At 40.9% G+C, this 15,549-nt stretch overlaps 2 protein-coding genes across 2 annotated transcripts; both read right to left on the minus strand.

The window, feature by feature from the left end:
- Positions 1 to 841: 841 nt before the first annotated feature.
- ilvbl (ilvB (bacterial acetolactate synthase)-like) lies at positions 842 to 7,296 on the minus strand. Its single transcript, XM_084020218.1, has 14 exons — positions 6,911 to 7,296; positions 6,208 to 6,409; positions 5,808 to 5,935; positions 5,457 to 5,707; positions 4,961 to 5,060; positions 4,463 to 4,560; positions 4,175 to 4,311; positions 3,569 to 3,703; positions 3,264 to 3,378; positions 2,989 to 3,158; positions 2,610 to 2,680; positions 2,436 to 2,507; positions 2,223 to 2,328; positions 842 to 2,078 (listed from the first exon to the last, which is right to left on the minus strand). Exons 1-14 carry the CDS (start codon positions 7,022 to 7,024, stop codon positions 1,900 to 1,902), a joined length of 1,878 nt encoding a protein of 625 aa, XP_083876344.1. The 5' UTR covers positions 7,025 to 7,296; the 3' UTR covers positions 842 to 1,899.
- Positions 7,297 to 8,935: 1,639 nt separating this feature from the next.
- LOC311019974 (beta-galactosidase-1-like protein 2) lies at positions 8,936 to 14,734 on the minus strand. The gene is made up of 19 exons (XM_084019657.1): positions 14,621 to 14,734; positions 14,255 to 14,457; positions 14,016 to 14,084; positions 13,809 to 13,904; positions 13,619 to 13,727; positions 13,443 to 13,535; positions 13,284 to 13,365; positions 13,008 to 13,072; positions 12,692 to 12,776; positions 12,271 to 12,408; positions 12,106 to 12,186; positions 11,865 to 11,971; positions 11,304 to 11,450; positions 11,126 to 11,197; positions 10,365 to 10,443; positions 9,961 to 10,048; positions 9,649 to 9,763; positions 9,369 to 9,485; positions 8,936 to 9,252 (listed from the first exon to the last, which is right to left on the minus strand). Exons 2-19 carry the CDS (start codon positions 14,416 to 14,418, stop codon positions 9,142 to 9,144), a joined length of 1,818 nt encoding a protein of 605 aa, XP_083875783.1. The 5' UTR covers positions 14,419 to 14,457; positions 14,621 to 14,734; the 3' UTR covers positions 8,936 to 9,141.
- Positions 14,735 to 15,549: the final 815 nt, after the last annotated feature.

Below are 15,549 nucleotides of genomic sequence, written 5' to 3' on the forward strand. Positions count from 1 at the left end.
ATATTTCATACGTGAGAATAATGCAATATTTAGATTTTGAACCACTAAAAACTCTCTTAAAGTTGAGCTGGCTTTTATAATTGTTATTATTAATACATTTTGTACAATACAAATGTTTTTTTCTCCCTTTCCCATAAGGTATGCTTCACATGAACACGTCAGTATAGACGACTTCAGGAAAAAGATTACTCGTCTGCCATCTCCTGTTTAAAATGAAAACTGCATTTTTTAAGTATCCAGGACAAAAGTCAAATCCCTATGTATTGTATTTAATATTATAATATGTATTTAAATCTTTCTGTTTTGTTTGAAGTAATCCAGAATGTTTTGTAAAATTTTATAAAAAGAATTACATTCATAAGAAATAGACTTGTGTCAAGTGGAGATGTTGGTGTTAATAGAGGGTGCAAACTGTCAGACCTTTATGTTGCAGCTCCTGCCACATTTGCAGTTCAAGTTGCAAGGAGTGTTGGCGATATTAAATAGGGCTGTCATGCTTATTTTGCACAGAATCTGAGTGGTGTAATGGTTTAATGTTCTTAAATCTAAACATAAGATGACTCAGTTATGTAATAAAAGTATTTCAAAAGACAATTTATTACAGCTGGAACTCTGGAGGGAGAGAAGATCGTCCACTTTTCAACAATTTGATGACCAGCTCCTCCAGTCCACACGTCAAAGTGTCCTTGGCCAAACACTGAACCCCAAATTCTAAGTTGTTGGAATGTTTGAATGAGCATCAGTGTATGGACGTGTGTGTGACTGGGTGAATGTTGACATGTAGCATAGGGTGGCTTGAGTGGTTGTAAGAGTAGAAAGGTGCTATATGAATGCAATGGCATTTATCATTTACTCACTTTTTTTATTTCAGAATTTGACATACCTCCCTCAAAGTACCAGATAAACCTATATATATTGCAATGAGTTGATCCACACGTTTACCTGGTGAGTAGATAAGTTAAAAATTATACTGCAGTACATATTGTGTACAGGCATATAAGAAATGATAGCCCACATCAATGCAAGTTAGTATTAAATATCATTCAAGTACATTACTGAATAAACAGACACATTTTCAATCTACACATATCAATGTATTCAAAGATTCAAATCAAATATTGCAGGCATACCATTTGTCAATCTTAAACATTCAAAAAATATTTTCCATTTAACATATTTATTTTATCCCATATCATCAACCGATAAAGAATATTACAAGTGTGAAGATGCATGTCTCCTCACAAAAAGGCTCCGTGTTCATTTCATAACCGGAGAAAAGGCAAACTGGTCGCATTTGATGACTTAAACCGATCTCTCACGCAAATGTAATTTTCAGTCACTGATTTATTTGCTAGAAAGTTATATATATATATATATATATATATATATATATAGGCTGTTTAAAGGTCAAAAGTCTAAAATCCCTTAACAATGAAAAAAAAATGCTTATTTTTGACTCTTTCCCTTCTTAAAATGCAGCAATTATCTCAAATAGCACAACATGAACCCAAAAGTTGCATGACGCGACGCACACCGAAAGATTTAGTTCCTAGGCTGGCAGATCTGGAGCTGGAGTATTTCACCTTATAATGTTGAAATATCAGTCATGAGTGAACATGGTGTTTGCAGATGTCACTGGTGCAATTTCTGACCAGTCTGATGAGGGTAGTGAGTGACATCATGAATTCTTATAGGAGATACTGCAAGCTGTAAAAAGTAATTTCGTCTTACCAAGTGAAATATGGCTTTAAGGGCACAAAGGATTAGCATAGGTCTGGTCAGGTCTGGGCTCTACACAGCATCTTCCTATTCTCTGAAACCCTTTATAGAGTCTTCTATGCACTAAAGTCTATGAAGAGCCACAGTTAAAGAAAGACGTTTTAAGAAACCGCAGCTGCTCTATACAGAGACAGAGCCCTCTCTAAAGTTGGTCTTCCCTATCAGAACATTGAGAAGTGTAGCCTTGCCCTCCTGGGTCTCCCTCTGAGCCTGTCTGATGATGTCGCCAAGCCTGTCCTCGTCCTCGCGCCCTATAAGGTAGCCCTTACCACCGTAGCCATCCGTCACCGTGTGATAATCTACAAAAAGAAGAAGAAAATTTGCAAGTTAGTAGCGGCCGCGTTAGACATACATAAATACAAATTCATTTTGTTCCCAACGTGGGATTAAACCTACATATTTCTGCAAGATACCAGAGCAGGCGCACAACATCCTATGCATACCTGAAAACGCAAGGCCACACGCCACATTGCTGCCGAGTATGGGAACCTGCTCTCTGGATATCTGGCTCCAACATGCGTCATTTCCCACCACAGCTATAACCGGTGTCTGAGGGAGAAAGAAAATAGCCGAATGTGAATGAGCACAAGAAAACAAAGCTTTATAGTATTTATTACGGATGGTACATTCATATGTTATATATATTGTGATTTTACCTTGTGTCTCGTGAATGTGTCGAACTCTGCAACACTGTATCCTAAGGAGCCGTCACCATACACTATCCACACCTGAAAAGCACACAAATACAACATTGGATCCACAAAGCGTGAACATCGATCAATAGATGATGAGGTAAAGCGTTTTTAGAAATGCCTGGATCAATACTATACCTCGGATTCAGGTCGGCACAGTTTTGCGCCCAGAGCAAATCCGCCTCCAACCCCCAGGGTTCCAAAGGCTCCTGTAGGCACAACAAACAGTAACATAACGTCTGTATGAGAAAGTACGATTAACCTCAGCATACAATGCTGTTATTTATAAGCTCACTCTTTTGAGTTTGGATTTCATTTACTACCTTCACAATGAAAGTACCTTGTTCTGTGCACTTTTTTAACCTCTTTGTGTGCCGACAAAAAAAAAAAAAAAAAAAAACTAAAGTCAACAAATCAATTGACGTAAATAACCAAAGATCAATCGTTTTCACATCAGTTCGTCATTCACACTTTGTCGATTGGTCTATAAAACCTATATATAGATATTTAATCTAACCTGGATCGAGCCAACGCATAGGTCCTCTTGGTCTCATTATGTAAGCAGCACTACCAACGAAATCACCGCCATCAGCAACAATGATGCTGTCTTCTGCCATCAGCTCGTCCACACGGTGGAGAACTTTCAAGGGATTTAAGTGGTGTTCAGTCTTCTCCTCAGCTTTAGCCCTGAAATCAAAAAATAAAACAACCCAGGATTCTGTCGTTACGCCGTTGTACTTAATTGACAACACAATAATTGATTTAAATGGTGTTTGCTTTCTTGTTATTTACCTGTTTACATTTTCTTTGGTCACATCTCCTGCTTTGAGGGCCTGAGTCCATTCCTCTGGACAGCGATGGCCCTTCAGGCCCTTGGACAGCCGCGCTAAGAGTGAACCAGCATCACCTAAAACCAAAGCAAGATTTACATTTGAGACTGTGCCCGTTTAACTGACTGTACTTATGTACACAATATGGTCCAACCCTTGAATGCGATATCAATAATAAAAAGAGTATGTCACAATGCTGAAACAAAACACAACACAAATGATATAGCGTGTTCTATGTAGACAATGACAAACGGCTTTTAAACGTACCCTGAATTGCTATAGTGGGTTTCCAGAACATGTCCGAGTTTTTCAGCAGCTGCGTCTTGTCTCTGTTGACGGCGATGATCTTACTGCGCCTGTTAAGAACTCTGCCGTAGCTCAGCCGGAAGTCACACACGGTGCCTGCAAACACAACGTTCAGCGTTTCTGGAGGAATTCTGGAAAGCCTGAGGCTACAGAGTGGTGCAGGGATGATGCGTAGGCCAACCCTGGCAGTTAGCATCGCATCCCTTCACAAAAAGCCAAATGGGATTTTTCCAAAGGATTTTGGAATATTGCAGGAAAAACATCCAACAGCATTTCAACAAATATAAAGCAACTTCCAGAGTTAAGTGCCTTTTCGCAAGGAACAACTGTAAAGAATTGCAATCATTTTAGAATTATTGAATTAATATTAAATTCCAAAGTATTCAATTAATAATACACCTCCACTTTAGAACTGTGTTAATTAATTAACCCAATTATCTATTAACAAATGATCATCTCATTAATATACATTTAGATAATAATGATTATTAAGTAATACATTGTCAAAAAGCCATGTTATTGTTGTGTTAACATACAGGGTTTAAACTGGAAGACTGTATGCCTGACCTGCTAAGAGCACCAAGTCGGCCTCCTTCAGGGCATCTCGCCTGTTCTGTCTTATGTGTATGGGGCTGTCTTTACCCAGCATGCCACGGGACATGCCCCCGAGGAAGCAGGGGATGCCCAGGTCCTCCAATGCCTTCCTATAAAGCCGGAAAACATTTTTACCCGGATCAAGAAGAAGTAATATTAAGCACACTGCAATCCTTTTCAAATACGACAACTAATTGAATTTGAGTATTTTCTGGTATCAGCCAAAAACTAAAGAGTGCCAGAAACCACATTGTCCTTCACCTGATGTCATCGGCTGGCGTTGGGGGTAGGGTCGCTTGGCTCCCCAGCAGAATAACGGGTTTCTTGGCTCGACTCACCAGCTCAATGCACTTTTGTACCTGATTTGCATTTAAAGACAACACAGAAACATTCAAAACTGTGGTTTAGTAATCTTAATTCTGTCCACGGTGAGAGAAAAATAAATATTACATTTACATTTAGGTCATTTAGCAGACGCTTTTATCCAAAGCGACTTACAATAAGTACATTTGTCAAAAGAAAGAAACAAAGAAACCACAACATATCATTGCAGATAAAGTAAGAGCCAAAAAATAGAAACAAGTGTTAGATCCTCATCTGAGTAAAGTAGTAGCTGTTCAGCAAACATACCTTAAGAACAACAGTGCTATGATCAAAGTGCTATAGGTAAGGTGGAAGTCTGAACAGGTGAGTCTTGAGCCTTTTTCAGAAGATGGCAAATGTCACTCAGCATTAAGTATTACATTAAGCCTTTAATACCTGATAGTCTGTGGCTTGTGGGATGTCAACAGGTAGCGGAGACACATCTCTGGTCTCCCAGGCTCCAGCAAAGAGGTTCATGAGGTGGTTGTTCAGGTACCTTACGAGAAATCAGACCATCGTGTGAAATAATGTTACATGTATTATTGTATTTTGGCCTCTATTTGACAGCCATTCACTAAACATACTTTCACTTTGTCTGTTTGTTTTTGTTATCGTAATAAAGTGTGTTATTTTGAATCTACGCCGGTGTTGGTGTTGTTAAATTTATGTTACAGCTCGGCTCCCTAGACTGAGCGCAACAGAGAGTGACATGAAAGTTCCAGGTTGTAGAATAAGTCCAGGTCAGACTCAGACTGAGCTTCAGACGTTCAGACGTTCAGACGTTCAGACGAAGTTGCTGAATGAAGTCATGCACTCTTCATTTGGTCTTATATTCTCTGTTGCATACACTAAACAGTAATGTGCAGCGTATAAGACATTGCTGAGGACATACCACGAGACAACTTTGCCCATCAGGCCTTTGGGAGGGTTCTTAACTCCAAACTCTTTGGACACAACATGGTAGGGATAGAGCGTGTCAATGGGGAACTCGATAAACACTGGACCGGGAGTTCCCGACTGGGCGATGGCCAGGGCTTTCCTGACGGTCGGTACGATCTCCCTGATAGTCCTAATAGAGGCACAGAATTTACACAGCGGCCTGAAGAGAGACATTTGGTCGATATCTTGCAGCGCTCCTCGGCCCTGTCCCAAAAAAAAAAAAAAACACAGTTGATGGCGAGGTTAGACACAGAGAAGGAGAAAGGTTTAGATGCAGTTTAAGACGTTTAAAGCGCCATCATACCTGAAGCAGTGTGCCAGCAGCTCCGCCTATGAGAAGCAATGGAGATTCGGCCATTTGTGCATTCTTCACCGCCGTCACTGTGTTAGTGAGGCCTGGGCCAGCAGTCACTGCAGCAACACCGACAGTGCCTGGTGGGGAAAACAATCAAGACAGCTGTCAGGACACAGACAGTTCTATCTAGATGTAAGACTGTACTAGATTGTTTGCAAAATACTTGCGTGCTGAAATGCAATCCAGCCACTATAAACGCTGTCCGTTACACACCTGTGTTTGACAAGTCAAAGCTACTGCAATGGGAAAGCCCTATACCAACACACACACCTTAACAAGGCAGCAGCACACCCATTGCTGCCAGTAACATGGTCCCACAGTCATCCAATTCAGTGACATTAATCTGCACCTGAGAGTCTCGCCACAGCATCGGCAGCGAAGACCGCGGTGGCCTCGTGCCTGGTGTCCACAATGCGGATCCCCACCTTCTCACAAGCCACCAGGATAGGCGAGATGTGTCCGCCGACGAGTGTGAAAACGTACTTGACCCCGTGGGCTCGGAGCACCTCGGACACACTCTCGCCACCGTGGCGTGGGCTCTTCGTCTCGGCCTGAAGCGAGTCAGAGGACAGCAAAAGTTAAGTCAGAGAAGAGAATATACAGATAATTCCTCCTGTAACTGATTTAACAGAATAAGTAATTACATAATACATATCATAATAAGTAATAATTATTTAACCTGGGGGGCGAGCAGTCAGTGTGAGTTGATAGCCCCTCTAAAGGTCACCTGTGATTTCTCTCTCTATCTCTGTTCACCTGTGTGAAACACACACGTTGTTCTGGTGAAGCACCTCTGGTCTTTGTGCAATCCCACTAACAACCTAGGTGTTGCGATGGCCTTTGTGCTAGTAAATCACTAGGGCTGGTCAAAGTTTACGCGCATAGAGACCACCTTACCTTTCACCTGTGACACGGATCACAAGGTGATTTACTGGAGCCAGATAAAACACTGGCTATATAACTGAATGCGTGTGGATTGTGGAGAGAGACAGAAATGAGCACAAAAGGCAGGGAGTTTATTATAGCTGCCGTGTTGCGTTGTGACAACCTACCTTGTGAAACAACTGGTAGAGTAAGCCAAGTTTGTAGGCTGCGTACACGAGACAGCCCACCGCGAAGCCCGCAGAGAGTCCCAGAACGGTGCCGACGGCTCCAAATGGCTCCATGTCAGGACGCGGAAGCAAACCTCTGTTTACAAAAACTGACGCGAAACTTACTATCCAAACCTGGTCTTGACAGGTCCAGTTCGGCAGCTCGGCTAGGCTAACTACGGCACTGTGGAGCTGCTCTAACAACCACTAATACTCCCATTTAAAAAGTCGCCACTTCATCAGCGCATTCGCTGTGGAATTGTAATACAACGAAAGGTTGTTAGTCGGTTGTGTTTTGGCTCTTCTGCAAGTTGAAATGACCCTCTGCTCTTCCTGAAGCGCTCTTATTGCCGTGCGGACAGAGACGCCAGTGGATTATTTACAAGTCAAGCCCGCTAGAACTACATGTAGAACTTCCGGCTGATATTTTCAAAATAAACCTTAGCAACGGTCTGTAAATGTTTCAGAATTGTTTTGTCGGTTTATAATAGATTTTCGCTGCTGTGTATTTATGTACTACGGAAGCGTGCTTTTACTCGAGAAAAACTATTGCCAGAAATTGAGTAAACGTGTGTCCATGCCGGACCATGCTGGCCTGGTTTAACAAATATTTACCCTTTATTTTGAAGGAAATGAGAACTGAGGTGAAATGAGGAAATATGCGTACGACAAAAAAAATATTCTGTTTTACAAAACCTCCGGTACGCCTGCTAGTGCGCAATTTCCTTTTTTAATTCCCATATCAACTTAGAAATGTACGCACGTGGATCAGCCTTATATCCCGCCCTCTACACGCCCACATTCGACCATATATGGCCAATGCAAAGCACGTCATCAATGTGTATGCATAAACACGAGCATGATAATGAATAGTGATGTATAGTGAAGCATTTAACTACCATGAGGAAGATTAAGAAAATGATTCAATCAGACAACCACACTGCTTCCTAAATGATCATGACATTTGAAAATGTGTGCTTGATAGGCTGGGTGAATTATTTATTTAGGCTAGTCATTCATTTAGGTGATGTTGCTGTTGTGAGCTTGGCCAGCATTATGAAAAAAAGGTCTCCTAATGAGGATGTGGACTGTCATGTTTGTGCCTGAGCTGTCACTGGCTTTACTTTACTAATTTACACAATCCATGTGTGCAGGTGGTGAAGACGTGCAGAGTGAGGTGACTGGAGGAGACAGAGTGTGACAGAGACTGTCTCCAGAGTGCTCTGGCATCAGATAGCTGCAGTCTGTCTGTATAGTAGGCAACTGTATCTGTACCCATGAATAAGTGAAGTCGTGTTCACTACAGCAACTTTGGATGGATGGATGGATGGATGGATGGTGTCGGGTTTGCACCCAATTACAGAGCCAGCTTTCTTTTTCACTTTATTAAGTCTGTTTCAGCAGCAGACTACAGAGAAGTTCAGAGCACTGGACACAGCAGACTGATAGAAGATCTCCAGAAGATTTGATTTGGCATTGGGAAATAAAGTTAAAGTTTGATACCAGGTGTTATAGAGGCTTTATTGCACAGGTCTGAACAGAGGCAGAGAGACACAAACAGTTTGAAAACCACTGAAAATTGATGTCACAGTTGAAACTGAGTTGACAGATGGATGATGGCCAATTGCAAACACTAAGTGCAGGCTACTTGGTTGTGCCACATTGCTTTTTACATTTTTATATTTTACAGATATAATAATTCTCTTTGCATTGTGAAATTTTACCATTTAGAAAACTGCAAGTAGTTTCCCCAGCTCGAGAGCCGTGTTATCCAAAATTACAAAATACAATAATGTGCCCCTGTCCAATCAAATTATTGATGAAGATAGTGCCAATAATGTGAATGGATTGCCTTTTTGTCTCTTAATATTTGATAGCTGTTTAATGAGACACCTTAAATTGTAGTGCAGTGCAAGAAAAAGTATTTTGTCAAAGCCCAATATAGATGAAACCAACACAGCAGACTGCCAACAGAGCTAATAGGTTATTTTATTTTAATTTCCATATATGAGTACAGTGCGGTGACTTGAATGTGCTACTGTTAGAGAGGATAAACATCAACCACAACTGCTGTGCAATAGCAATTCAAAATATGATGGCTAAATTAAAAGCGTTAAATCATATGACTGCCAGTATCAGTAATCTGTCTTGTGATGTGCGTGCATAAAAGTGTGCACTGCTGTGCACTATTTTCACAGCAATGTGCAAAAGGGGAGTTTGTAAACATCAGTTGTTCTTCCGTGATCAGGATTTTCAGCAAACAGTACTTTGTCATTCATTTTTTGTTCCTCGAAAACAATAATCTAGAAGAGAGCACAACAAAAGCATACTTGTAATTACAGAATGTGCCACAAATCATCTAGAATAACAAAGCAGAGGTGTACTTCATATCCTGCATATATATCATTCATATATATACCTGATTCTCTCCACTTCTGAGCCATGGTGCTGGGAGATAAAGGAAAAGCTGGGGGCCAATGAACCAATGGCGTCCAAGGTTCTGCCCATTGACAAAAACAGCTCCTTTACCCCAGCCCTGTGAACGGATGCACTGGTTTATCAGCAAGGACAATGTGGACTGTTTGTTTTTCAAAATATATATAGAGGGTAAAATAAATGTCTCAATGAGAGCATACATACAGCTGTATGCATTCCTTCCTTCTCCTTCTATATAACATGCAGTTTAACAGGTGACTTACAGGGAGCCTGATGAAGGTGTCTCTGGGAGGACCATCTACATACAGTCGGGCCTGGAAAAATCCTGGAATGATGGGCGACTTGAAGTCAGACTTCCACAATCCTGAGCTCGTTAATCTGGATCAAGATCAAACATTTATATGAAAACACTCAACGTAATGATGTCAACTCGCACCACTAATCACCAAAAATGAACTAAAATGTGCCTAATACATTAGCAATAGCTAGTAATAATGGTGAAGTGTGAACAATGTTTTTTTTTTTAATTTGCGGCGTGCCAGCGTGCGTCTGTTAGTGTCGTCGTCTAGTCCAACCTTTTCATGAAGCCTGGCTTCATATCCAAACAGAAGATGGTAAATCCTCTCAGAGGGATGTGATTCAACAGAATGTCTCCTACAATGCCTGTAACACAAAATTAGGTTTTGTGTAAGGGCCACAAAACAAAAGTAATTTCAGTCGCTTCACACAGTGCATTGATTTTACTTGTTTAAGTGAACTGCTTCTACCGGGTCCAAGCAAACGCTATCTGAATTGATCCTTTTGAACAATGTTATAATTAATGTTAGGAATAATTACATTCAGGTATGGAAATAGGTTAAAATATGAACCGTTCATGTCTGAAATATACATTAGCGATGCAAAATGGCCATTCATTAATTCAGATGAGGAATTAAGCAATACATCAGTGTGACGGCACTCGTGTTTGTAGGAAGCATACCTTTGCGTTGTTCATCCAAAGCTTTCCCATAATTCACTCTTCCACAGTTCTCCACAAGCAAACTCAAGGTCATCTTTCCCTTCAGTGAATAAAACATGAGTACCATTTCACAAGTTATTTAGTGAAGAAGAGTGATTACAATGAGGCAATCTGATATTTTTCTCCACTTATGTGAATATGCCAAATGCGGTTTGTGTACACAGACAGAGCACCATTGTAATATATATATAGCTTTCCAGAATCACATTTCTCTGTATGCTCTTCTAAATCCTGTTCAAGCACAATTAGATCTCCCAAAAAGTTGGATAAATCAGAAGCCTTCTGAAAAACTGTATATATTTTAAATATATCCATCTGGCTATTTAGCCATTGTTTATGGCATGTGGGCAATAACTCATTGCTTCCAATGTTGATTTAGTTTTTGCTGAAATCATAATCCTGCAGATACATTTTTTTTTAATAAAGCATGTTATTTTGCCAGTGGAATAAATTACTCACATGATGCAATCTGAGCAAAATCTATTCTTGGGAGTTACACGTAGCTGGTATGAACAGTGACCAGAACTATATTAGTTTAATATATATATATATATATATAGATTATATTTATTAGTGGAAATGGTTAAGAACATGTGGGTCTTTGTACTGGTGATTAACCCTCATCCCAAATCTGAGAATAATTGAAAAAATTTGTTTTTGGAGCTAAGAATAAGGACTAAAGATAGTGTTAGGTTCAAGAACACACAAAAAACAGTCAGGACCTGTCCGTCAGGGAGCGCCAGCTCATAGGTCTTGTAGTCCAAACTGCCAACACATTGTCTGTCCACAAAAACCTAGAGAACACAAATAGTCACAATGAAAAACCTCAGAAAAAAAAACTATTTTATCATGCATGCATCGTGTGAGCGTCCGTCTGTGGTTTGGTCTGTATATTCTCACCAGTGCTCTATCTCTGATGTTGTTCTTGGAGTTGAGAGTTCCTCCACTGGTGATGGTGGTTTCATACAGCGTGTAACCACATGACTGACCACTGTTATTGTTGACAGGGAGATTCTCCATGTTCACCGGCCTGTCTGACCTGTACGGCTGCATGAATAGTCAAACATCCGAACGTATTAGGTACAAGAATCGTACTAGATGTGCATGCGTGCATGGCAGTGCAACACACGTAGAATAAAACAATCCACCAAACAGCATATGACAGATATTTCAGGGAGGGAGAAAAGCAGGCGCGTTGACACCTTGATGCATGAACAAACCCAAGCTGCCAGGTGGGAGACATCTGTGTTGAGCATGAGCAGCATGTTGCTACACAAGTCGAGACACGGAAACAGACACATGGACTTATAACAGAGATGATCTGTCAGTCTGAAGCTCACCACGTCTCACGTTTTACTCTCACCCCAGTACGGATTTATATATCCGACGGTATGGATAAAACATTTTCCATGTTATATATGAACTGTCACACCAGACAGGTGCTTGCTGCCTGCAGCTTACCTCTCCAGTGAGGTGCAGGCTATCCCACAGTGACAGGTGCTGCTGGATGGCAACGGGGTCGTGTGCTCTCCTCTCCTGAGGAGACGGCACTTCATGAAGAGGCTCAGCTGGAACACGAGTCGGCAAAAACAGTCATTAATGCTAATTATGGCACACTCACATGCAGTCATCAAATTTGATGTTCGGTGTACATAGTTTCACATCGCAATTCATACATATGGATGCTTAAAACAGACATTACAGTGGTACTGGCTGAATAAAGTCCTCAAAAGGTGATATTTTGGGGTGCAATCTCCAGCCTCAGATAGCGGTGCATCGTAATCTGCAACGAAAAACAGAAGCAATGCATTTATTTAAAAAAAAGAAAGAAACATCCTTTGTGAGCTCAAAGGTAATTCCCACCCACCATAACTGGTGACCTGAGGTTTGTATGCACCAAGGTCCATCGCTCCGTTCGTGAAGCCGAAGCTGGTTCCCCCGTGAAACATGTAGAGATTAATGGAGACGCCTCTCTTCAAGATCTCTGATACAACAGCTAGCATATCTGTAAACCACATGATAGCAAATGATGACAAAAGCGAGCCAAAGAGCGATACGCAGCAATGAATTAGTCATTCAGCGAGGCGCCGATGCTCTTCTCCAACAATTGAAGTTTCCTTGAACCCAACAAGCTCGACGGCGACAACTCTAAACGTCTGAAAAAAGACACTGTCTACTGTGAAGGTTGTGATGAGTGTGATAGAACCAATGGAATGCAGAGTGATGCTGAAAATGAGCATGCGCTCAGCTGAAATGTTCACTGGGAGAAAAAAAAAGTGTTTCCATACCCTCAGCATGGAACACATGGTGATGTTCTCCCCAGACGTCAAACCACCCAGACCAGTACTCCATCACCATGAGAGGTTTTTGGGGCTACGTGAAATAGATCACAAGCTTGTATTAATATCTTACCATCTACTTACTAAGAGCAATAGCTTTAATGAGGAACAAAATCAGTTTGGGGCTTTTATCCAATGCTCTTTTACACAATAGTACATGCAAAAGTAGAAATCAATAACAAAGCCTTTGATTTTCACTGTTATAAGTAATCCGTAGGGAGTGCAAAACCCACATTACCAAAGCTGCCCGTCACAATGGCCATACCTGCATGTCAGCTAAGTGCTGGATGGCTCCGAACGACAGCCTCTGAAGGTTTATCGTTTTTAGAACTGAAACTCGCAAGATTTAGATCACATGAAAGACAAAGTCAAACAATGACAACGTGCATTAGGAACGACAATGTTCGTAATAAGGGTTTGATCATATGAGAAGGATTAAATTATAATAAAATATCCCTCAAAAATAATACACTTTAAGGGGTGAATTATAAAATACTAAAGTAAGGTATTGTCCCCCCCACACTCTTAAGACTCAAATTACCTCCCTCCATCCCTCCATATCTCAGGCCCTCCCAGTTGTCTGATGTCATCAGGAGCTCTGTGATCCCTCTTGAGTGGAGACACTGCAGGGAATGTGTTGAATTAATGATATGTTCATATTTGTTCAAAATAAAACATTATAATACATAAGCAAACTCACATTCTGTATAAATGGCAGGTATTTCTCGTCTTTGGCATATGATCCATACTCGTTCTCGACTTGAACTGCAATGATTGGGCCTCCCTCTTCAAACTGAGAAAAACAAACCAGGTGTAATACATGTTTGTCCCACTGAAATCTGGAAATAGTACAACAAAACGTTGCGTTTGACATACCATCAGAGGTCTGATAACTGAGGCGAGCTTGTCAAAGTAGCGGTTGACAGCATCTACGAACCCAGGATAAGTTGTCCTCAGCTGCATATCTTTGTCTTGTAACAACCAGCTGAAAGAAACAACGGCAACGACTTCTTGGCATACCACCAATATGTGGAAATGTTTTAAAGCAATGGGCATATGGTGTTACCTAGGCAACCCGCCCAAGTCCCACTCAGCGCAGATGTAAGGTCCAGGACGCAGGATCACCCACAGACCCATCTCTGCTGCTAGACTGACATAGGCCCTGAAAAATGCAGGGACACCTTCTGCTTCAAAACGTCTAATTCTGAATTTCTTATGAGAATATTTACCAATCTACACTACAAAGAGGAAGAAAACAACATCAAAGCCTTACTTGAGGTCCAATTGATCCTGGAAGTTGAACGTTCCTCTCTCAGGTTCATGCAGATTCCATGGCACATATCTAAGAAAGCATCTGTCTATGAATTTGCTTTGATTCTATTTCATTTTCAGGTGAACTATTTTTAAGCCATATCCTCCAAACATATTAGATTTAAGCTGATCTGTGTTTGACCTTCTTCAGTAACAGAATAGTGACAATCCTGTGCTTGTGATATTGCAGTGGGAGCTTACGTTGTGAGAGTATTGAGGCCACAGGCCCTCATCTTCAGCAGCCGGTCCTCCCAGTAGGCTCTGGGGACACGGAAGTAATGGATGGAGCCCCCCAGGATGCGGAAGGGTTCTCCCTCCAGGGTGAACTGAGACGAGTTGGCCCTCAGACCCTCCACGCGGTTCATTCTTCCCACTTTGGGATGATGTCTGGTGGGGCGGGAAAACTGTGAGATAAATAGAATCCAAAGGTGTATATGTTACTGTCATAAAATCATACAAACAGTAGACTACTCTGAATGATGCATGCTATATTGTACATATAACATGAGTGGCACAACATACATTGAATTGCTATATAAGCAGAATAAAATAAATAAATAAACTTACCAAGATTTAACATGAAAGTTAAAAATGCAGAATAAGAGAAAATCCCAGTTGCATGAGAAACATTGCTGTACCTTGAAGCTAAGCTTGTCAGGGAGCATTTGAAGGGAGGATGGTGCTGGGAGGCCTCAAACACTGTGGATAAGGGAAACTATTGTTGTTTCAGAACAAAAAAAATATAATAGTGCTCTGTCCCTCTCTCTCCCTGTCTTTCTATCTCATTGTACACAGCAATGTTGGCCTCATGATATAGTTTACATAAAGAATGTACTTATTATGCCTGGTGGTTGTAAATGTAATCACAGGCTATAAGGTACCACTGTTTTGTGTTTTCTGCATTTAGGCTGGAGTTGAGGTGTTTATTTTTCCTTGCCACTCAGAGGACATCAATATTTTATGGTAATTGGTAAGATGAAAAATCAAAAGCACAGAATAAGCGGCACCACAACAAATTACAGACCAAAAAAGTTTTTTTAATGCAACATGTCTGATGTATTTATTTAAATAAATAACAATGTTGTCAATTGAGAGCTGCCAAACAACTGCACAGATTGTAATACATACAGTTCTGCCAATTTTTTCATGGTTGTTTTTATTTGCCCAAATATGCAAAACAAAGAAAGTCACTAAAAAGGAGCTGGGGCATGTAGATATTAAAGGCAGAGTTGGTCATTTGGAAAAAAAAACAGAGACTTTGACTTTGAACATATTGCCGAACTGAAAAAGTCCCGCCCCCTTCGTTCAGACCTCTGTTCAAAGCCACTCCCCCAAAGCACCAAATGAGTGCTCGAGATCGGAGCGCAAGCAGGAAGTAAGCTTTGACAGAGAGGCAGGCCATCCAATTATTTTCTCTGGACAGACATTTTTGATTGGACAGAGTTTTACCAGTCTTGCCATGGCAACGGATGACATTTTTTTAATGTCAGAACATT

The sequence above is a fragment of the Eutrigla gurnardus genome (genome assembly GCF_963514095.1).
Source record: "Eutrigla gurnardus genome assembly, chromosome: 10".
Lineage (NCBI taxonomy): Eukaryota > Metazoa > Chordata > Actinopteri > Perciformes > Triglidae > Eutrigla > Eutrigla gurnardus.

What these genes read in the sequence shown, in the direction of transcription:
- ilvbl (XM_084020218.1), bottom strand. Translation starts at nt 7,024, where the DNA reads ATGGAGCCATTTGGAGCCGTCGGCACCGTTCTGGGACTCTCTGCGGGC. An exon ending in ACCCACTATAGCAATTCAGG is followed by an intron (nt 3,379 to 3,568) that starts GTACGTTTAAAA and finishes CTTTGGTTTTAG; the next exon opens with GTGATGCTGGTTCACTCTTA. An exon ending in ACCAAAGAAAATGTAAACAG is followed by an intron (nt 3,159 to 3,263) that starts GTAAATAACAAG and finishes TTTTGATTTCAG; the next exon opens with GGCTAAAGCTGAGGAGAAGA.
- LOC311019974 (XM_084019657.1), bottom strand. Translation starts at nt 14,418, where the DNA reads ATGAACCGCGTGGAGGGTCTGAGGGCCAACTCGTCTCAGTTCACCCTG. An exon ending in CAGGATCAATTGGACCTCAA is followed by an intron (nt 13,905 to 14,015) that starts GTAAGGCTTTGA and finishes TGCATTTTTCAG; the next exon opens with GGCCTATGTCAGTCTAGCAG. An exon ending in ATATGGAGGGATGGAGGGAG is followed by an intron (nt 13,073 to 13,283) that starts GTAATTTGAGTC and finishes TGCGAGTTTCAG; the next exon opens with TTCTAAAAACGATAAACCTT.